The sequence below is a fragment of the Fistularia commersonii genome, chromosome 4, assembly GCF_037954325.1.
Source record: "Fistularia commersonii isolate RoL2024-O1a breed Wild chromosome 4, RoL_Fcom_v1.0, whole genome shotgun sequence".
NCBI lineage: Eukaryota > Metazoa > Chordata > Actinopteri > Syngnathiformes > Fistulariidae > Fistularia > Fistularia commersonii.
Window position 1 is genome coordinate 8,851,369 of NC_141287.1, and position 22,034 is coordinate 8,873,402.

The 22,034-nt window shown below is 39.6% G+C and overlaps 3 protein-coding genes across 6 annotated transcripts; 2 read left to right on the forward strand and 1 right to left on the reverse strand.

Annotated features, from left to right (window-relative positions):
* The first annotated feature begins 139 nt into the window (after positions 1-139).
* Positions 140-5,009, forward strand: gpr45 (G protein-coupled receptor 45). Of its 4 annotated transcripts, none has more exons than XM_086145124.1 (3): positions 140-269; positions 1,678-1,832; positions 2,650-5,009. In XM_086145124.1, exon 3 carries the CDS (start codon positions 2,730-2,732, stop codon positions 3,888-3,890), a length of 1,161 nt encoding a protein of 386 aa, XP_086001250.1. In that variant the 5' UTR covers positions 140-269; positions 1,678-1,832; positions 2,650-2,729; the 3' UTR covers positions 3,891-5,009. The 4 variants fall into 4 exon arrangements, with proteins under 4 accessions (XP_086001250.1, XP_086001249.1, XP_086001251.1 ...); XM_086145123.1 differs by having other exon boundaries at positions 1,678-1,810; XM_086145125.1 differs by having other exon boundaries at positions 1,678-1,779.
* Positions 5,010-5,246: 237 nt separating this feature from the next.
* On the forward strand, positions 5,247-8,174 carry tslig2 (tRNA splicing ligase complex subunit 2). Its single transcript, XM_086145127.1, has 4 exons — positions 5,247-5,460; positions 5,658-5,821; positions 6,030-6,243; positions 6,678-8,174. The coding sequence occupies exons 1-4, from the start codon at positions 5,350-5,352 to the stop codon at positions 6,732-6,734; spliced, it is 546 nt and encodes a 181-aa protein (XP_086001253.1). The 5' UTR covers positions 5,247-5,349; the 3' UTR covers positions 6,735-8,174.
* Positions 7,926-12,853, reverse strand: fhl2a (four and a half LIM domains 2a). The gene is made up of 6 exons (XM_086145126.1): positions 12,711-12,853; positions 10,351-10,523; positions 10,100-10,274; positions 8,889-9,058; positions 8,573-8,759; positions 7,926-8,471 (listed from the first exon to the last, which is right to left on the reverse strand). Exons 2-6 carry the CDS (start codon positions 10,504-10,506, stop codon positions 8,320-8,322), a joined length of 840 nt encoding a protein of 279 aa, XP_086001252.1. The 5' UTR covers positions 10,507-10,523; positions 12,711-12,853; the 3' UTR covers positions 7,926-8,319.
* Between the last annotated feature and the right edge of the window lie 9,181 nt (positions 12,854-22,034).

The following is a 22,034-nucleotide window of genomic DNA, read 5'->3' on the forward strand; positions in this document are numbered from 1 at the left end:
AAATAACATTTTAAAAATGCATTCAAATTGGTGTATTGACATCACACGCTCTCCCTGCGTCACTCTCCGCTCTGCTCCTTTAAGCCTGAGACCACCTGCTGGTGTGGCGTCAGCAGCATTGCTTGCGATCAGCGCGATGGCGATCGATACGGTCGTGGAGTGGCGAGAAGACAGCGATGCTGTGGGAGAGGTGCGTCGTGCAGCAGAAGAGGAAGAATGGAGATGGAGACAAGACGACCATGAAAGTTGGCCTGAGCTGTGAGATACAGGTAGGGATGCCCGTCGTGGCTGTTGTTTCATCCTTCACATCTGGCGGGTGGACGTGGACACCATCATCTATCCGAAATGTCTTGATTTGAACAGAATGGAGGGTCACCACAGGCGTTATTGTGTGTGTGTGTGTGTGTGTGTGTGTGTGTGTGTGTGTGTGTGTGTGTGTGTGTGTGTGTGGAGGGGGGGGACAAATCAAAACAAAAAACAACAACAAAAAAAAAAACAACTTCTACTTCTTTTGATCTACTGTGAATCCAGAGTGATGTTGTCCGATTATGATGAATCACCGAAAACCAAGGTACAGTTTACTCCTCCGTCTCCTGGAATGAATCATTTGAATCCTTCTGATCTCAGGCTGCTGAAGCTGCTGTGGTGCTCTGCTGGCACGCAAAGTGAATCCCTCCTGAATCTTAGCAGAGCATCAGTGTCAATGTAGTTTTTTCAAATAGTTTGGAATTTTAAAGAGTAAGTATACACATTGTTAGACTTTGCGTCATATTTTTTTTTCCTCATCATATTGTATACATTCAATTGCACTCACACACACACACACACATACATAGGCTCTACTGGGACAACCGTACACATTGAGATTTTATAATTTGTTTTTTTGTCTTTAAATGAATTCCACATCTGACTTTGACGTGCGCCCACTGTTTTCGAGGGGAATATTTTGTCATAGTCACTTTTACAAGGTACGGGAGAAAGGGATGCTTGTTGCCATGGAGCCAATGACCCGGTTGCCTTGGTAACAAGCAGCAATACTATGCGGCGGCCTCTAAGAGATTTTGTAAAAGAATTTTAACACAGCTGCTGAAAGGATGATTTGCCTCCATGCTTTCTTAATGTGAGGGACTTTACAGCTACAGCCTGTTAGTTACAGTTAACAGTTAAGACAATTCATATTTCATTGTATTTCTTATTCTTCCTCCTTCTACTATTATCTATTACTGTTATGTTTTTCACTTGAAACTCTGGCACAACAATTTCCTTCGAGATTAATAAAGTTGTTCTCATCTCATCTCATCATCGCATTAAGTCAGTTAAATGTCCATTTTTTTGGTTTCAGGTTTGTTGAGTGACTAAGACTTAGAGTTTGTGCACTGTCATAGTGCGATCACAGGCTCTTTTTCATAGGGAATATTTCTGGATGTGAAACCTTTTTTTTGAAATGGCCAAATAAAGCAGGAGGCTCGATTCGTTTCATATTGCGGAGGTGTGAGGACATTTATTCCGAGCAGGAATTCTCTATGTTTTCAGTAACATATTGTTGTTCCGGTGTTGAAAAGGTCTTTCATACCTGTGAATCTTGACCTCTAGGTGATCTCCAGTGGTGCATGGGGAGCACCATGTCTGAAATGTCATTGCCCTTAACACCTCACAAATACAGTGTTCTTCCAACAGGAGCAGGAGGTGGGAACCATAGCAACTGACATGTCTTGCAAGTGTCTGGAAGAAGTCTCTCCGTTCATCAAAGATTTCAACCAGGATGGAAGCATCTCAGAAGTGAATGGGGGACTAGAAAGGAGTAACATGGGTTTGTACATTGTCTGTGTCAGGTAAATGTGGGCTCTTCCTGCATCATATGGTGTGAAACACACTCTCTGAGTTTGTACACAGGGGAGTAGCTGGTAGGTGTGAATGTCGGTTAATGTGCCCACATGTGTTTAAACAGCTAACCTGTTAATCATCAACCTCATTCAATGCTTTGAGCAGAGCATCTTTGTCTAGTATGAGTCAGTCAGTGCTGTTCTAAAAAAAACTGCCCCCCCTTATATCCAGAGAATATGGAAACATGTCATTCTTTTGAAATTTACAGATGTTATGTTTGTTATTTATTTTTTTAGATAATTTCAAAATAATTTCAATCAATTTTCTTCCAGTTTCTTTGTTCATTCCTACGTACTCTTTAAATGATTTATTCAATACTATTTCTGAAACAATTTTGTATATATTCTTGGTTGCTTTTTAGCTACTTTTTAGGTGTTTACTCTCAAATTCATTGGATTTGGTCCTCATGTTTGCTTGCTGGTTTATGAAAGTATATAAAGTAGCAAAAAATAGAAAAAAAAAAATAAGGCAACATTAATAGTGATTACAAATTGCCGGATTTTTTTTTTTTTTTGACAATGCACATCTTGTTCACAGCACCTTAGATTGTACCCTTCTCACTGTTTTAGATGTATAGATTATCATTTAACTCAAGTCAAAGCTCTCTTAGGATTGATCAAAAAGGTTTTTCCAACTCTGTTGATTTTGCTGTGGTTGCTGTAGCTTCTATCAGGATGGGAAGAAACTGGATGTCTCATTGAGTGAAATTTTTAGTCCTAAAAAGCCTGAAGTCTTACATTAATATTCCTTTTGTTTCTTTCCCAGGTTTTGCCGATGAAGAGTGTGTGAAACACAATAGTAGTAAAACACTTCTTTTGGGCTAATGTCCCCTGATAACCCCGACCATGGCTTTTTGCAATGAAAGCCTGCTGGAAGGATGTGACTTCATGGAAACGGACAATCTTGAGGAAACTGCAAAAACACTCCCATCAGAAGTTGAAACTCCGATTACATCCGTCACACTTCGCGTGACTCTGGCAGTCATAATGATCTTCATGATCACAGTCGGTTTCCTTGGCAATGCTATTGTATGTCTCATTGTTTATCAGAAACCTGCCATGCGCTCTGCTATTAACCTCCTCCTCGCCACACTTGCCTTTTCAGACATCATGCTCTCGTTGCTTTGTATGCCCTTCACTGCCGTCACGGTTGCAAGCACCAACTGGACCTTTGGAAGCAGCTTCTGCCGTGTGTCCATCATGCTGTACTGGCTGTTTGTTCTGGAAGGTGTTTCCATCCTTCTCATCATCAGCGTAGACCGTTTTCTCATCATCGTGCAGCGGCAGGACAAACTGACCCCCCACAGGGCCAAACTGTTAATCGCAGGCTCGTGGCTTTTGAGTCTGTGTGTATCTTTGCCCTCGGTTGTTGGATGGAGGGCGGGTGCTGCGACCATTGGAGATGTTTGGGCGCCACAGTGTGTGCTGGGCTACAGTGAATCTGTGGCAGACCGTGGATACACAGTGCTCCTGGCAGTGGCAGTATTTTTTGTACCTTTTTCAGTCATGCTCTATTCGTACATGTGCATCCTCAACACGGTGCGCCGCAACACCCTGCGCATCCACAGCCACACCAGCGAGAATTCCTGCTTGCCAGCGCTCAACCAAACCAGTAAAATGAGACTCATCGGGTTGCAACGTCCCCCTCAGATCAAGGTGGACATGAGCTTCAAAACCCGAGCCTTCACTACCATCCTCATCCTCTTCGTAGGTTTTTCCGTGTGCTGGCTGCCTCACACGGTGGTCAGTCTGCTGGCTGTGTTCAGCCGACAGTTCTACTACGGCCCAGGATTCTATCCCATCAGCATCGGGGCACTGTGGCTCAGCTACTTAAAGACAGTTTTCAACCCCATCATTTACTGCTGGAGAATCAGAAAGTTCAGAGAGGCCTGTCAGGAGTTCATCCCGAAGAGCTTCAGGCTTTGCCCTCGTGTTCCTGGCCGGAGCCGGAGGAGAGTGAAACCCAGCAACATCTATGTGTGCAGTGAGACGCAGTCAACTGTGTGAATGACAAAAGGCGGAAGCTGATTCTCAGTCCTGCACTGGCTGACACTGGCATCAACTTTTAACTTGCAGCTGCAGGTTGAAAAGTGCAACTAGATGGCTATTATGGCTACAGACAGTTACTTTTATTCAAATGAGTACATACCATTTCGTCTGTTTCATTGGTTTTGTGTGCTCACAAGCTATTCTGTGGTGCCAGAGTGTAAACTGTCACTGAATAGTAATGGTGATAATTCTGTGGTAAGTTATGCCCACCCTGCCCCCTGAAGAGAGAAACTATTGAACAGCGTCATTGTTTGAAAAAAAGAATGGAAGATTTTCATGACACTGTCATCTTAAACTAGATAAATAAAGTTTTTAGAGTTTTGAAGTTGCTGCCAAGCTGTTGGAAAAGGCTACTTAATTTACTTTGTGTGAATGTGTCTCCCCAAGACAGAGGAGAGCAGTTTGCATATCTTTATTTCCATCCAATTCCTCACAAGGATTAGGTCATTAGATTTTGACAGTAAGAGTATTTGGATGAACAATTGGCGGATTTGTGATTTTAAACTAGCAGCTTCCCGGAGCCACAGACACTGCATGGCCATACACCAGCGGGCAGGAGGATGGTGCTGTTCCATCACTGTTAATTGAGTTGCACTCATTTCAGACTAAATCATGATTTAATATACAGGCTGGATTTCAATTGTGCTTTATTTAGTTCCATAAATGGGTTTAAATTATCAAATCAGATGTGATCAAAAACTCTGGAAACAGAATAGAGAGAAAAATACAATGGGAAATGAGGTCAAACATCAATGTGAAATAGAGGCATGGGGACTTAATTTGTCAAGGTCCTGTGATTTTTGTGAAACTGAAAAACAGCTAATTGGTCACTTAGAGGGGGAAATGAAGCAGAAATAGGTCCGCAAAACATGGATGGAGAAGTCGGAAAAAGATGGTTTTGTTACTTTTCTTTCTTTCTTTGTTTCAAAATCTTAGTCCTAAATAGCTACTTTTTTTAACGTGTTGTCATGCATCTTATATTTTTGTCGCTCGCAAATTGTGTGATAAACTGCATGCAAATTGCCTCAAACATCTGTCATAATAACATGTTGTTAAAGTTCCCGTTTCCTATCAAAAGTAACCGTTGTTATTTGTGAACATGTAAGAAAATATGGAGGTTGAAAATTGGTCAATTAGTTTTACACAACATATGGAAGTCAAAGAAACAACAAATGCACCTTAAGCATCACAGTAGTTTCATTTTCATCGTTCTAATGGGGCATGTTTTCTCTCTATTTTTACTTGAACATTGACGGCGCTGGAGAGAAGAGTTGTTGGCGCACTGAACGTCAGATGGGACAGTTTTAAGTTTCTCCAGTAGGGGGCAGTGAAGCAGCACCATGTCTCAAAGTGGTTGCCCACATCACCACAGAAGAAGACTTCAAAAAAAAAAAAAAAAAAAAAAAAAAAAACAAGCATGGCGACGTCCGAGAGAGGAGATGCTAAAGGTGTTTGTACCTCCGACGCGGACCTACTCCTGCACCCTGAACTCTTGTCCCAGGATTATCTGAAGCATATTTTAAACGAGGTGAGACAAAGTTTGTCTCGACTCTTGGAAAGTAACGACACGGCAAGTTTAGCCGGGATGTTAGCAGACCGGCTAGTGCTAGGGCTGCTCCCGGGTGTTTTGACAGCTTCAATGGAAACGTGTTTTCAGACGGTAAGAATTGCTCGATGCTGACGTTTGATCTCTTAACACTAACAGATTGTTGTTTTGCTTGCCAGAAAAAGGTCAGCACGAGAGACTGCAGGGGTCGGGACCAGCTCACAGACCTTTTTATACGGCATGTGATCCCGCTCCCTCAACGGGCATTACCAAACAACCGGTGGGGCAGGAGGATGGAGAGGAGCCGCAGGGGACCGACACCGGCTGGGCCTCGATCAGACCGGTAAGGAACCGAACAGGCAGCCGTGAAGCTCATCGATACTGGCTATTATAATTATGATTTAAAGAAATCATCCTTAACAAGAATGTTCACTAACTTTAGTTAACTTTAATCCCTATTCATTGATATCTTACATAAATAGTACACAACCTTTTTGCTCCACGTATTATTAATGTGGAAAAAAAAATACAATAAAATGTCTGGTCCTCAGGGATCACCATAGCTTCTCTCAGTCAGGCCTCCTCAGCCTCAAGAAAGCAGAGCGAACCATGGTGTCAACAGGAATCACTGACAGGTTAAAACCTCCCCCAGCTGCAAACCTGTCCAACCCCATTCGCAGCCTCACATCGTCCTCTCCCGCATCCAACCAGACGTCCGCTCACAACCCCGACACAGCAAATCTCAAGCGAGAAGCAGACGGCTCGGTAGGCGCTTCCTTTCTGTCAACCCTTTTTTTTTAGCTTTAAGTTACAGTTTTGTGACATTGAAAAAACATCCCTCTGCCATCTGAGTGTAACTGGAGATTTTAAGTCAAGTAAGAATAGAAATTAAACCATGATGAATTACAGTGAGCAAGGTGTCATTTGTGTGTGGTATCATATTGTAGTGAAATGGTCAAAAACATGAAAAAAGCAGAACTTTGTGAAGGTAAATAATTTCAGTGGCTCTGTCTCTCACATTTTTTTAGTTTTTGTGCACACCAGCAAATCCTGAAATCGCAAATTATTTTGTTTTCAAAACAATAAGTGCTTGGTAACACTTGATGAATAAGGTCTTTCAGTCTGAGCTGAATAACTTGTTTGTCTATTCCAGCGCTTGTGTGGAATGCCTGTTTCATCCAGATCTCTCTTCTCTTCAGGGTGTTCTGAAGTCTCCAGAAACAAAGAAAAAGATCCAGCATGTGACCTGGCCATAACATCTGACTGTAATTCAGAAACCAAAAATGGCAAACATGACAGACCACTCAAGCTCATCTTGTCACTGAACACTGGACGTGGCAGCTCCGTGTTCCCCCACACAGTTTGCTATAGCCCACTGATTGAATCAAAAAGTGATGCATGCTCTTTCAACATAATGATTCGAATTTGGGCTTTTAGATTGGGGTTGGAAGTGGGGGTCTGGACTGTAATTCTCCTGCATTCGAAGTCAAGAGCTTCCCTGTTGCATCAAATAACTAAAAGTGCCCTTAAATCAGTGAAGAAGAGTTCTCTTCAAAGCACATAGGACAGACCAACTATCCAAACAACTTCTGATTTATGGAAATGATGGCTGTTGACAGTCGACCCTGTGCAGCAGCAATTTATAATTTGCATATTTATTCATGAGGGTCAGTCTGAATTTCAGAAGAGGTGTGATAATGATAAGAATGGATTGACTGATCCAGAGTCAAATGACTTCATTTTTCAGGCCTGAATTGTGAAAACGATGGTCAAGGAGGCAGTGGGAAATTGCTTCACCGTTAAAATATCCCACAGCTCTGGTTTTTGATTCAGAAATGGGTCAGTATTTTTCACTCCTGTGAATTTTTTTTTAATTTAATTAAAACTGGTGTATTTCTGTTTTCAATTCAAAAATACATGTTGAATGTAGTAGTTTTTTTCTGTAGATTAAGTTGTTTGTTTTAGCAGTTATAATCCATGGCTAGTAATGATTGACTCAGAAAAAGCTAACAACTTGTAAAATAATTTTTAGAACTATCTTTTATAATGCAGAAAAAAAATGTGGTTTAAGAATTAGTTTTGAATTTTGGAGCGTTGGATCAGCCATTAAAGTACCCACTCATGTATTTTTACCACTGGCTTTTGTAAGTAAAAAGAATCAATGTCAAATAAAAACTGAGTCCGATTTCACTACTATATGGAACTCAGCCAGCTTGTGAGCCGCTCGAAAAAAAAAAAATTGACATTATCAACATAATAAACATAAACATAAAAAAGGCCAATCCCCTTGGTTTTGGACCGATCACTGTGTTTTAGCTTTTGCATGGTATCTGTTTATCATTTTCTGTTGAAATAACTGTTCATAGTCATGTTTCAGGGCCCCTGTTGATTTTTCTTTGAAATGTTTGATTTCCATCTGTTTTCATGCAGTCATTGGTAACAGACAATTTAAGAGAATTCCAGCACTAGATTTAATATATCATAGCAGAAGTCATTCACAAAACTTCCAACTAATTACACCATCAAGCTAGTACATGCACAAAGCAATTGAAAAGATCATCTGCATTCAGGTTGATTTGTTTTGAAATGTTTCTTGTGTCTATGTTTCATAAGCAAAGGTCTTAACATTCATGCGTACAGTTGCTCTGTTAGTAATGTCATGAATATTTATATTAAACATCTCCATTCAAATAATAGCTATTTGTGTTTGATGTCATACATCAATATACTTTCAATGCTAGAAAGTCAAGGTCCAGTGGATGCTATGCTCTGTGCTCAGACGTTATTTATTGTTGAACCTAATATGCCTGTTCAATCTGATGTATGTATCCTCAGGCAGCATCAGATGTCCTTGCCACACTCGGGGCAGAGGATGTCATCACGTTCAGTGAGGAAGCCACGGCCCACCAAGGAGACAGAGCACTTCTTACAGTTGAAGCAGTCATTGTGCCACTGGCGCTCCTCGAAGGAAATGTACTTGCTGCCTCCGAGGCCTAAAACACAAAAATCAATTCAATGCCAAAACCACAATGGATTTTCATTTATTTTTCATACAATATGGGTCATGAGAGTTGAATATCCGGTTTTTGATTACCACTAATGGGGGTGGTGCAGGAGGCGCACTTCTTGGCATAAAGGTTGCAGAAGCAATTGAGGCAATAAGCAAAGTCATCACGGGAGGTGAACCGTTGGCCAGTAAGCTGCTGCTTGCAGCTGGTGCACAAGAAGCAATCCTTGTGCCAAGGCTGTTCACGGTAGGTCACCCCACCAGTGGTGATGGGCTAATAACGGGAAAAAGAAAGATGTTTTATTCCCCTCTAAAAACAGGCTCTTCGGATTAGGACTGCCGAAAGGGTGCATTATCATTTAACATGTGGAAAGCGTGTATGTGTGTGCTTGTGCATGGCTACCTTCTTGCAGTGCACACACTGCATGGCAAACTGCTTCTCATAACAAGGCACACAGAAGTTGTGGTTGTCCTTTGGGATAAAACTCTTGGTGCCAATAGGCTGCTGGCATCTCTGGCAGGTGAAGCAAGTCTCATGCCAACTATTGCCCTTGTGCTCCATCTTCCTGGAGCCTTCATAGTCACAGTGTAAAAGAAAATAAAGTTCAGTTTGGAAAAATAATAGCAAACAGTGAAAGATAATTCAAAGTACCTTAAAACAATTCAAGAGTCCTCCAGTTGTATGGAAACTAGTTACATTTTACTTCCTATGTTTTGATTGCACTTTTTCTTGTTCTTAAGTCTTATTATATTTCAAGAAGTGGAATGAAACCTTGTAGTTTATTACTTGAGATCAGAGTTACGCTGAAATTTCTAAACAGATTTTGGTTTACTCATTGTGAATGATCTGCAGGAACTCTGCCTTGTTTTTGACAACGCCACTGTATTCCAAATTTAGTTCGCTTCTCTATGTACCAGAGCTGTATTTATCCATATTAAATTGTGACGTAGTCAGGTACATCATTGTTTTAACAGTAAATTTTTGATGAATACTATGGATAAATGACAAAAAGGATGTTTCAGGGTATAAAGAGAACATACACCCACACATCGAATCTATTTATTGTGCATTTTATGCACTCATGAATATAATGGGATGGAATAAACATTTTTTTCTCTGTAGTACTCTGATGTATTTCATGTATTTGGAGCTGACACTGGCAGTGTGAACAACCAATGCTAATGTAAACTGATGATATTTGTCTGTACTAAACTGCTATCTATTTGACCATGATACTCCTTTATAATATGGGATACTTTCAGACAATTTGGGTCTGTTAATTAGAACTAACATAATTAATCTGAAATGTGTTCGCCAGCTGAGAATTCTGCCTTACATTATGAAATGTTCACACGGTACATTTGCCAGAACAGATGAGACTTGATTTTCTTTTTAATGAGGAGATCTGAAAGTGGGCTAGAACTAAAGTGTGTGCAGAGTTTGAGGAAGTGAATCTCAGCAGTTTTTAAAATGTACCAAGTGTGCCATTTTCATGGAGAGACATGAAAAGATGGAGTTTTTCAAAGCTTAACCTGCTGGGGTGAATTGATTCTTCAACAGAAATTACAGAGACAGAATTTATAATCTGTTGCTCACTTTGTGACACTTCCTACCTGGCATGATAGTTTTCTTGCACTCATGGCACTTGGAGGAATATTCATTGGAGTAGCATTCAGTACACAGGAGTTGCTCGTCCTTGGTGGAGAAAGGCTTGTCCACCAGAGAGCGTTTGCACTGGAAGCACTTAAAGCAATCCTCGTGCCAGTGACGATCTTTGTAAGACAGATCCTGGGGAATGTCAAAAGGATAATTAGTCTTGTTTGTGAGTTCCACCGAGTATGCGAGACAGTGAGTGAGTGCTCACCCTGGTGTTGCATCCAATGGGTTTCTTGCAGTCCTCACAGGTGTTGGAGTACAGGCTCTCATAACATTTCACACAGTAGGGATTCTCCTCTCGAAGAACATACTTCTTCCCAAACAGGGATTCCTTGCAGTAGTGGCAGTCATAGCGCTCCGTCATTTTGACGAAGGGTCAGTCTGCAAAGGGAGGAAATGATCAGTGATCTCAAAGATTATAAATGACATTTTTGGCAGTTTGTCCGCACAGATATATTTTCAGGGCATCTTGATACTTCAGAAGGCAGCACTAGCTATTTCCTGGTATGCAGCAAAAGATTTTCCGTGTTGAATTTCGAACCTTTCATCTCTCTGCTTTGCGTCAGCAGTACAAGGTGCAAGATTAAGGGGCTATAAATATCTCCTATCAGTCCCCTTAGAGACACTCAACTTTTGGCCTGTTGCATACCAGCTTTCAACACACACCACTGTACACTGACTCGTCCACCCCTCACCTTCAGCTGTCGGCACCAGATCACTGCATCCCTTGTCATTGTGTGTGCGAGTGTAGAAGTAAGATTGAATGGCTGCTCTCAATACAGCTGTTTGTATTCCCTCTGTTGAACCTCTGTTTAATCCACCAAGGTCCAAATGCTCATTCCTTCAGTTTACTCAGGATAGCATGGTCTGATAAAAGAGGAAACTGGTGCACAGCACAGAATAAGATTCAAGATTCAGAGTATATAATGTCTAGAAATGTGTTTCCCTGCACAGTAAAATATTCCTACTTGCTGTCAGCAGTGCATTTGGAGGAAAAATAAGGTGTTGGCACCACAAGGAGGATGGAGGAATGTTGCACTCTTTCCTTCACTGCAATGACATTACTCTTTGGTTTTACCATTTATCAATTCTTGTATCCTATATGTTATTATTGGACTCCACTTCATCCCTATGAATTATCGAAATGTCATGTCAAAACTTCAGCATTGCTGACAGTTTGTATAATTTAACTTAGTGAAGCTGAGAAGTTGAATCTGTGCATCCTCAATGCTTCCAGCCTTTTCCACCCCTCCCACATTCCCTCATTGTCTGTTGCTCCCACCATGACTCACCTAGCTTATAAGGATTTATCTGGGCCCTAAAAATAAAAAACAGATCATCTGAAGTGCCACAAATAAATCTTAAGCTAGTTAGACATGTCAGGCAGCTGTTTCCTGGGTTCTGCGTACCTTTTGATGCTGTCCATGTCAAACTGTGTCCGTCAAAATGGAGACCAAGCCGAGCTTCAGCCTGTGAGGAGGCCCTATGTTTGACTATTTTAATGCCTGCTGAATCCCCTGAAATCTATTATGTTCAATGTCCTCGTGCCCATCATTAAGTCCTGATTCTATTTTAACACAGACATTGACAGATATCTACGGGCCTTTATTGAAAGCAACCACATTTTCTGGAGGTGATTGTGAATTTAAAGCTAAAAAGGAACATTTATTTTCTCATTAAGTTACAAATCCAACATTCCAAAGTTCTCGAGTAATTTTTCCAGATGTTTTGCAGACGTGAATGTGTTATCTCACCATTTTAAGACATACAGCAACAATCCAATCTTTTTCCCCTGCGAGCAAGACCTCAGAAACAGCTAACTTCCTCATCACTTAATAAGTAGGAACGACAGCTGCTAAAAATAGCTTTGTGTATAGCTAATGGAAGAGAACATTTAATAGAATTACGATGCAAACTGAACATGTCTCTGTTAAAGCTTGACGTTCACTCGTATTGCAGGACAAAACGCCCAGAATAGTATTGTATAAAAGTACATACATTCTTTTTTTAAAAATCCTTCGAATCGGATCCTCTCAGTTTTCTGACTTTTTGAAACTGTTGTGAAAACAGAAAGTTTCTGAACATTCTGACAGTATCAAACCTCTGCATTGGAATTTCGAGAAAACAGACCAATTCCCTTCCATAAAAATCATCACCGTATGATTCCATTATAGAAGAAAGATGACACTTTCATTATTTTGCCAAAGGGAGGTTTGGGGTTGATGAGGAGGAAAGAGAGAACAGTGAAAATGAACCTACGAATAGTAGTATGCGGCTTGTGCAGGTTCTTTATATGGCAAAGTAATGTTAAGTGAAGAGAAGGCCATGGTGTCAAACTGACAGCAGTATGAAAAGTAGGTGTAGGGAAGGGGGGGGGGGGGGGGGGTTAAAAGGTGAGGATACTGATGAATGGGAAAGCAGTAGAAAAGGAGCTGGAAAGTGGGGAGGCAGATGGCAGGACACAGGGTCCAGGAGGATGGAAGACGCATTGCATGGAAACCAGTGAAAGGATGAATTGTGGAGAGATGGACAAGTGAATGGATGGATAGTTGAGCAGTTGAGTCTTACCTTCCTGTTTGAGGAGTTAGTGCCTGTGCGGAGTCTGGGGCAGACTGAGAGAGCACGATCTGTCTCTGGGTTATCAGTAGTAACTCCTGATTGCATTACTCCACCCATCAGGGGCTAATTGAAAATGGGGGAGGGGTGATGCAGACAGGGTTGCATGGGGGCAGGGATTCTTTTTTGAGTCGATCTATAAATACAGTGGTTCTTCACAGAGATAACCCCGAGGCCCCTTTTCACTAGCTCACGAGTCACCAGTGAGACCGTATGGCCTTTTAAGGTCTAACGGCTGTTGTTCTCCTCTCAACCTCACCCATTTGCTCTTTTTTACTCACTTAACTTTTACTAAGTTTCTCAGGGCGACAGCCTGATCAAATCAACTCTGCCTTTCCCTCCTCCTGGAGAGAAGCCAGTCATTCTTCTCCACTTCTATTCACTCCACTTATGACGCTTATCATTATCATAATATGACACAAAAGGGAGCACAGGGGCTCATACGCCCCCTTCTATCTCACTCACTCACTCACTCACTCACTCACTCACTCACTCACTCACTCACTCACTCACTCACTCACTCACTCACTCACTCACACGCAAACACACAGATAGTTACATAATGCCACTATATCCTTTGGCCTTTGATATATAATGGAAAAGATGCCAAAGGGTCAGATATCCAAGATTGTTGTCCTATGAGATTTGTCTCCACTCATATGTCTCATCTGTTTTTACCTCTCCATATTTCTTCTCACAGGGGAACACACTCAATCCCAAACCTCCGACGTGTTGGCTGTTGTATCCCGTTCCAGTAATGATAGATACCCACATGGTTTCTCTGAAAACTAGCGCTATTTTCTGTAATCCCCACTCTCTCTTGTTCACACTGCCTCACCCCTGTCTCTTTAACTCTTAACACCTCCCTCTATCTCCATCTCTCCCTCTTTATTTATCTGACCCTACTGTCCCAGGACATACAGCTGTGAGAAAATACGTCAACAACGGCCCTCTAAGATTTAAGGGCTTTATTTGCAACATATCATAAAGTGATTGGTGTAAATTTAGTTTTTACTGGTATTGTGTATGTGTGTGTGTGTGTGTGTTTATGTGTTTCAGTCATACGCTTTTATCTGCACCGTATATATTGGTCCATCAGTCAGTCTAACACTTTGAATGGTACTTTATTGATCCCCAAGGGGAAATTCAAGTGTTACGACAGCAGTTGAGTTGCTGAAACAGGCCATCGTCTTCAAGCGCCATCTTTGGTCTTGAAGATTGATACTTTATTTCTAGAAGACTGATTTTTAAGTGATGGGTAGTGACTAGAATGGGTTGGATTACTTGTGCTTTACTTAATTTTTTCCATTTGATGTTGGTCCTTGCTTTCAGTGGACTACATCTCATAGGGAAATATTTGATTTGATCGATAGTTAATTTGTTTGATAGCTGTAGTTGTGGTGGAACGAACTCCTGAAAAAGGTCAGAACAGCGGAGTCGCTGCCCATCTTTCGCCGAGAGCTGAAAACATACCTCTTCACCAAGCACTACCCTACCAATCGTACTTCGCCCCCAACCCCCCCGGAAACAAAAACAAACAAAAAACGATTATATGAATGTATATGTATGTATGTTTATGGTTCTGAGATGGCTATTTGGTTGAGTGGTCACTTCTGACTCCCGACTAATGGCACTTTGGATCTTCGGTGACTGAATTGCACTTTTTATAAGTCGCTTTGGATAAAAGCGTCTGCCAAATGACTGTAATGTAGTTAATAATAAGACACATTTCCATTTTTTAGCCAGTAGCATTTTCTGCAGCTGTATTGTTAAAACTCTAAATGCATGATTTTGACATTCAGTGGAGTGTATCTAATGGTGAGCATTTGTGTATAACTATGTAATTTCAGCACTTTCACCAAAATTAAGGCTCCCATTACTTTGTCCGTCTTGATCGTCTGCCTTCCGAGTTTTGAAGCAAACTACTAAATTACCTCTCAACCAGCTGCTGACTGGGCAATGGCCTAAGTTTAAAGTTGTCTCTTTTCATTTGCACATATATGCCACTCACACAGTAGGTCAAAATCACTTAATCTGCAGACTGATGTCTTGATCTACATTTCTCCTTTTAACATGATTATAAGTGATCATCCCATTACATTTCATTAACTTACATCAGATAAATTATATACAATGCATTTACCTAGAATTTCGCAAATATTTCAGGACATCAAAGGGCACTCAAGCTACTCAATCTCAGCGTGTTACTATTTGGGACCATTTACGCAAACCACAACTTATAAATTAAAGCATATATATTGTAAATATATACACATATATACTTATAGTGTATGTATATATATATATATATATATATATATATATATATATATATATATATATATATATATATATATATATATACACATATAGTAGTATATATAACATTTGTGCACTTTTTCAGTATTCAACAACTTCATGAAGTGGAACAATAACTGACGATATGGTTAATCTGTAGAGGGTTTCTGCAGTCACATTTTGATACTGTGACAGGGCACTGTGAATTGTTGTTACTCCTATACAGCATAGAGTGTACTAAACAGCAGCTGAAAGGAAATCATCAGGTATCCTCTCTGGAGGTTTTTTACTTTATTTTAACGGAAGATGTCGTGTCATAGCAATGTTCACGTGAATTAGCACAGTAAATAGGTTATAAATTGGTATTTCTCACAAACAGGAAACCATGTCTTTTGATTCAGTTCTCAAATTGAAGTCAGATGACATTTCAGCAGACAGATGACAGGAGAACATGTGCTCGCTGAGACACTGGGAATAATTTTGGTTTGATTAATCTGCCTGAAACAGACATGTGGCATATTTTCATTCATGTCCCCTAGTTACTTTAAGAACCATATACTTCATAAACAATTAAACTTTATGATATGATTCTATTACACACTGCAGTTGCAAGTGAGTAAGCTATTGCCGTATAATTAATACCCCTTTGGGACAAACCTGTTAAATGCTGAAGACTGCCCCATAGCTTGTATTCCTTGGCCCCCACTCCGCAGCCTCTCTTGCCTGCGTGCTTTTGGCTGGCTTGCAATTCTCCCTTCCCCCCAAGCCATGGCCTATGAACTGAGGCGTCCAACTTCAATTCAGCTGTTAAGTCCAAGGGATAGAGGTGCAGCTGTCTGGGTGCTGCAGGGCTATCATGATGCTAAATCTCCTAGTGTTTGCTTGTGTTGCAAATACAGTCATGTGGAAAGGTCACATCACATCATCATTATTGGACTCTTAATCATTAATACCATTGTAATCAATAGGACTGGGATATCTCTATGCTATTCAAAATCCATCATCATTGTCTTAAAGATGTTCACAACCAGACAGTTTGAAGGGGTTCCTAGGAACTGGCTTGGCAGTAGCATCATAAGGGAAGTCTCTTATGGGCAATTATAACAAATGAAGAAAGATGGCATCTTCATTAGTGTCCACTGTGGGTATTTGCTAGATTTACAGCTCATTAAGTACAACAGAATTATGTGATTTGATACTGAATATTAATTAAACTAGATCACCTAAAATATGTGTGAGGTTTATCTCCATGTATAATGCTATTTCATAACATACCTATGTTTCCTTGAACATAGGTATCAATCAATCAAATCCCCTCTGTTATAGTTCATGTAAAGAATATGATTTACAATTACAATAAGGTAAACCGCTAAAGGTTATTGTGAAATCCAATTGTGGTGTTAACAGAAAAGTCTCCTTCTACCAAAATGTATATGTATTACGTATTACGTATTACGATATGAACTTTCCCCACCTTGAGATCATTATGAATGACATTCATAACGTCAAAGGAGCATCTTGGAATTGTTAAAAATTTCCAATTTTGGGGAAAACAATAATACATCCAACTATTTTCCAAAGTGACTTATCAAAAACAATCGGTGTACTTACATTATTCTTTGGTTCGCTTTTACACCCCAACAGTACATTAATATTCCTCCAATGCAGCATGATCCAAAACATGCTTTAAAAATTTAGAGCACTGAGATGATTCTACACAGTTTTACACGTACACTGGCAGACTCTCCTTCATGATAATGGCCACGGTCTTGCACATTCGGATGTCCAAACTAAAAATTTGTGAAATAGCTGAGTAAAAGTAGTGAAGAACAGAGTTCTGGCCAAATAATGTCATTCTTATAGGATTTTGTCTCAGTTCTTCTTCCCCAAGTTCACATTCAGAACACGTAGTAGAGAGCGATATTTCACAGTTCACTGTCCAACCGACCCACTTGCTCTGAGGAAGGGGCCTTCTGGTGCTGTCACAACTTAGTCCAAGTTATATCTTTAGATTTCAGGGATTATATATCTTCCCCCCAGAGATAGACTGAATAGCCTGAGGTCTCATCAGTCACTGTAAAAGCAGAGTGGACTAGGATGACTTTTCTTGAAATCGAACCACAGTGTCTGTGTGACAATGTGCAGGGCCATTTGAAACTTGAACTTCTTGAAATGTCAAACATTTAGAGCTCATAATGAAGACTAAACTTTCCTGTTATTACTTGACAGGACATAGTTTAGGCAGGAGATATCCCGTAGCAGCTCATCAGACAATTATACTAACAAAAGAATAATCCTTTCTCCATGTGCCCCTAAGCTTTTTTTTTGCCGAACTAATCAACTTACTACTGAGCACTTTTCAGTTGTCACTAAACCTTCACTTGATGTTGCCAATTAAAAACCTCCTACACTCATTTCCACTCCTTTTTCTCAGTGCCGCAGCAGTGATGCATGTCTATATATGACACAGCAAATCCTTAGTCATTTAAGTTGGTGTTGTGTTTCTGGACCACTAAATCCCTGCAAAGATTGGTGGGATGTTTCAACTCCAGCCATCACTTTATTTAGATAATGCCTTTTCTCTTTGTTCCTTTTGCTCAAGTAATCTCTTGGCACACATATACAGTGATACAATCTTGCAGCCTGGCATACAAAAGTCTCTTCACTCCTTGCATGAATTTGTACAAAAAGTACTGCATGAGAATCTAGGAAAATTTCTGGCTCCAAGAGCTTCTGATCAGGTGACTTGGTTTTGGCCTGTGTCTGCTAGAAAAGATCAGTGTTTTATTGCCTGGGTCTTTTCCCAGGGTGGAGACAAACTACTGAAACCTAACCAGGAGAAGTTGGCAAGACTTAAATGCTACCATGGTAATATTTTCCCAACCTCATCAACCTCTGAGAATGATGAGTTCTGTAATGCAGGGGTTGCTGCACTTTCTCAACATTCATTATAGTTACATGTTCTAACACTTCTTTCAAACTTCCAACACATTTTCATGCATTACTCATACGAACTGTTTAAGTTATAGATATTGCAATAATGCTGCTATACTTACCTCTACTAGAATCTCGTGGATATTGATATGACATCAAGTTTTCTTTTGCAGCATTCAGGGGAAGTTTTCTTTTATCACAGCTTGTCAGTTAATTTTAACATGCACTCTTCACAGATTTGTGTGTGTGTTTGTGTGTGTGTGTGTGACATCACTGAGAGCCTTTTATGGTGCAGAATGCAAATGATGCAAGTCAGTAGTAGATACCCCGAAACCCCTGGTTAAGACGTATGACGGGAGGCTTTTTTGTGAGAGAGGATCACTATTTTGGTGTATTGTGTGTGCTGCTCCTTCCAAACTTTATTCCTTACATGGAGGTTAACATCTTGAACATCTTCTCCCTTTTCTGATTATGCTTGACCTTTAAGTCCAGATTAACAAAATTAGTTGTGCAGACAGTTCTTGTCCACTCGGGTGTTAAATAGTGCGAAGCAGTCTGTCTGTGACAGCTTCAGACTCATCTGACCTCACTTAACCGAACAACAACTGGACCCCTTTGCTCATGGCTGCATTATCTTACTAAATCTGTCTGTTCTAAGGTATGGACAGCTGTCATAGTTGCCCTCTGACAGCCAGTGCTCTACTCAAAATAAAGGTCTGAATGGGGCAGTAGCAGCAGAGGGCAAAGTGCTCAATCCACACTTTGTGAGGTATTTGGCTCGCAGTTGAATTTGTAATTCATTCTGATGAGTGTGTGTGTATGTAGGGGGATCGGCGATATGAATTGTTTAGCTCAGTTCACATCATTAATTTGTATCTGGCGAGACTGCTACAGGCTGGGAGTCCTATCACCCACAGCAACTTCGTCATGATACCTCAAATAAGGGAGAAAACATGTAAATAATAGAGTAAGATCAGAAATTTGCATTGACACAGATGAGGTTTTATTGGATTGAACAATATATTAGATTTAACCAAATGTTGTATACAATTGCTGACTATATCTAATAAATTTCTATCAAATGATACACTCAAAATCATAGTAAACTGGAAATAAAATCACTTTAAATTAAATTAGGTTGGCGTTTATTATATATCATTTAGACACCAACACAGAGAAGGATTTCTGAATGTGAGAGCAGATGACTACAGTCCCTGCTGAGGCAGCATGTCATGAGAGGATGATTTTCATTAGGTGCCTGAAAGGCTCTCTTTCAAAGCTCCAGTGGTCCAGATAGGTCCTGAAGAATGTTTGAAAATTGTCTTAACTCATTATTCTTGGTCTGCTCTGCTGCACAGTTGTCCAGTGTGTGAGAATAAAGAAAAACCCTTGAGATGTTTGGGCTGACCTTGAAAGAGCAGCATTCGACCACAATGAAGGTTATTTAATCATTCATAACAGAATGAATATTTCTCAAATGAGTGTTTGAATGAGTATTTCTCAAATTTAGCTTTATCTGTCTTGTTTCCCTTTTCATTATATAGGAAGCAAATATTTACAAATGTAGAAAGATGGAATGAAAATTGAAATCACACAAATGAATAAAAAGCGTGTTTTTATTGATTTATTGTAAATCAGCCAATTGAAATCATCTTGATTGAATTGGTGGTTCCGTTGAGAAAATAATGGACTCAGGCTTTTCTTGTTATGCAAATATATTGGTGTTTTGTACTGAGTTCCAGTTGAATAACTAATCCTTTTAAAAATAAGGTTTGGTTTGAATAGATCATTTGGAAGTTAAAATGATTATAATCCTCATGTTGCCTAATTTCTGAAAAGTCAAGAGATCCTGATTTATTTTATTTTAATTCCTCATGTCCGTGTAAACAGTACCGAAACCGAAGCTGCAGGAAAAAACAGCAGGTCAACAGTATTTAGCAAAAAAAGTGGAATTAATTAATAGATAAAATAAATATATACAGTAACTATGTAGATGCTGAAAAGATACAAATAGATTAACAGTTGACATGAGTGTCCATATTTGGCCATTAAGGACAATTTTAAAAAATAATTTCATCGGTTAGAATTGAGAGAGGAGGCAGCTGATGCTCAGCAGGGTCATCCAATGGGAGAGAAGCCAAGCTCTGTGGCCTTTATGAGAAAGATTAGTCTTTGCTTTGCACAGTCTTTACTGTGACAGGACTTGGCCTTTTAACAGGCTGTAATAACAATCACTTATTTCAAATCCTCTGTTTATTGAATGTTTTCACATCATTACTGGCTTGAAATATCCCTTGGTATGAAATAATTTAGTTGGAACAAAAATGTACATGTCTCTTTATATTGTCCGCACTAAAATATCAGTCAAAGTGAATAGAGAATTTTAATTTTGTTATGCCATAGCTATTTTACCCTGATCTAACTTGTACAGATTTGGTGCTGTATAACACATCGATGACACATACAGTCACACCAAAAAAAAAAACCCCTAATCAATAAAACCCCTCATTCAGAGCAGTTAAGGGTAGATAAATGTGAGAATTTAAAAAAAGGAACAAAAACAGCAACAAAAAAGAATTTAACCACTTCAAGTGTGGTGACTTTCCACCATTGTTTGTTCAGTGTGTAACTGTAGCTGCTCCCAGGGCTCCAGCAGTCACTCAGTGCCGTAATTTGCCTCTAGCAGCTGACAATATGAGGGCGCTGATCTGAAATGGAAGACATCCTGGTGGAAACAGTATGAAAGAGCAATTAGACAAGTGTAACTCCACCTCAACTGAAAGCTAGTTTGTTCTGGGATTTAAGTGAGGAAGGAGACGAAAGACACACTTTTCCAGCGAGTTATAAATGTTCAATAAGTATTCACCAGTGGGGTTGTGGAATGAAGTGCCAAAACCACAACACTGCACTGCTAAAAATTACATGATAAAAGAAATCCATGAATACACTGTAATTTGAAACAAAATGCTGGGGTGGAATTGTGAACAAAGAAACCTCAGCACTTTCTAATTATCCTGAAGCAACCATGTTGAAACCAGATTTAACCCTTAATGGATTTGGAGTAAATAATCATGTGCTTTTACTAATTTGTCTGATTGGTTTCCAATTCATTTGATCAGCTGGGGTATGACTGTCATCGTCCAAGTTAAATCAGAGTGAAAGTGAAGGGGTGTTTGTCTGAGTTATTGTGGAAACTTCAGAAAAAGAAGTTTTATCCACATAAAAGTCAATAATCCCTTCACATAATATAGATAATGATAAGATTTTTTTTTTAATAATTCCTTTACAGTCATGTCATTTTGACTTACCAAGACAAATTACATTTTGATAGAAATATTTGTTTTTATTTTCATTAACTTATTCAGTCAAAAGGAGTTAAATAAGAAGGCAAAACTAGGCAAATTAATCCAATTTAACCAAGAATGATGCTGAAATGTCCTGCTGAGGCTTGGATTTATTTAACTCAGTTCATATTTTCACTATCATAAATATTTTATTAATCTAATCTGGATCAAACCCTTGAAGATGATAAAAACAAATATTATAATATACCATTACAATACTTTTTTTCCCCCAACCCTGGTCGCCAAGTGTCTTGTCTGTCTTACAAGTGTATCTATTTAGTGTCATCATTTTGTCATCTGTTCTTGTTTTTGTCAGAAACATCATTATTACCATTACCATCGATAGAAGGGATGGTCATAAATTTGTTCATTCAGTGCATCCAAGTTCTATTTGAACTAGAGGCGGTGTTTATCAAGTAACCTGTCAATCACAGGACCATCTATAGACGTCAAACAACTCTTTCATTCACAAAGTCTCAAAACTTCAAGTCTTTAATTAATGTACAGACTTCTTAAGGAGTGATGCTGAGATAAAAAGACATTGATTAAATAAGTTAGTTTTTTTGTAACTGTCATTCCATTGCCTGGATTTTGTTCTGCTTTGGCCAACATTTTTGTGTTCCATATTTGTAAACTTGTATTTGATTTACTTTATGGTTTTTATAAATCCGGTGACTCACGGAATGAAATTTGCTTTAGC

Bases quoted from the DNA above. Each gene is read 5' to 3' on its own strand.
- gpr45 (XM_086145121.1), top strand. From the start codon at position 2,730: ATGGCTTTTTGCAATGAAAGCCTGCTGGAAGGATGTGACTTCATGGAA.
- tslig2 (XM_086145127.1), top strand. From the start codon at position 5,350: ATGGCGACGTCCGAGAGAGGAGATGCTAAAGGTGTTTGTACCTCCGAC. The intron at 5,461-5,657 runs GTGAGACAAAGT...TTTGCTTGCCAG, and splicing joins TGAAGCATATTTTAAACGAG to AAAAAGGTCAGCACGAGAGA. The intron at 6,244-6,677 runs GTAGGCGCTTCC...TCTTCTCTTCAG, and splicing joins AGCGAGAAGCAGACGGCTCG to GGTGTTCTGAAGTCTCCAGA.
- fhl2a (XM_086145126.1), bottom strand. From the start codon at position 10,506: ATGACGGAGCGCTATGACTGCCACTACTGCAAGGAATCCCTGTTTGGG. The intron at 8,760-8,888 runs GTAGCCATGCAC...TCCCGTTATTAG, and splicing joins AGTGTGTGCACTGCAAGAAG to CCCATCACCACTGGTGGGGT. The intron at 8,472-8,572 runs GTAATCAAAAAC...TTTGTGTTTTAG, and splicing joins CTGCACCACCCCCATTAGTG to GCCTCGGAGGCAGCAAGTAC.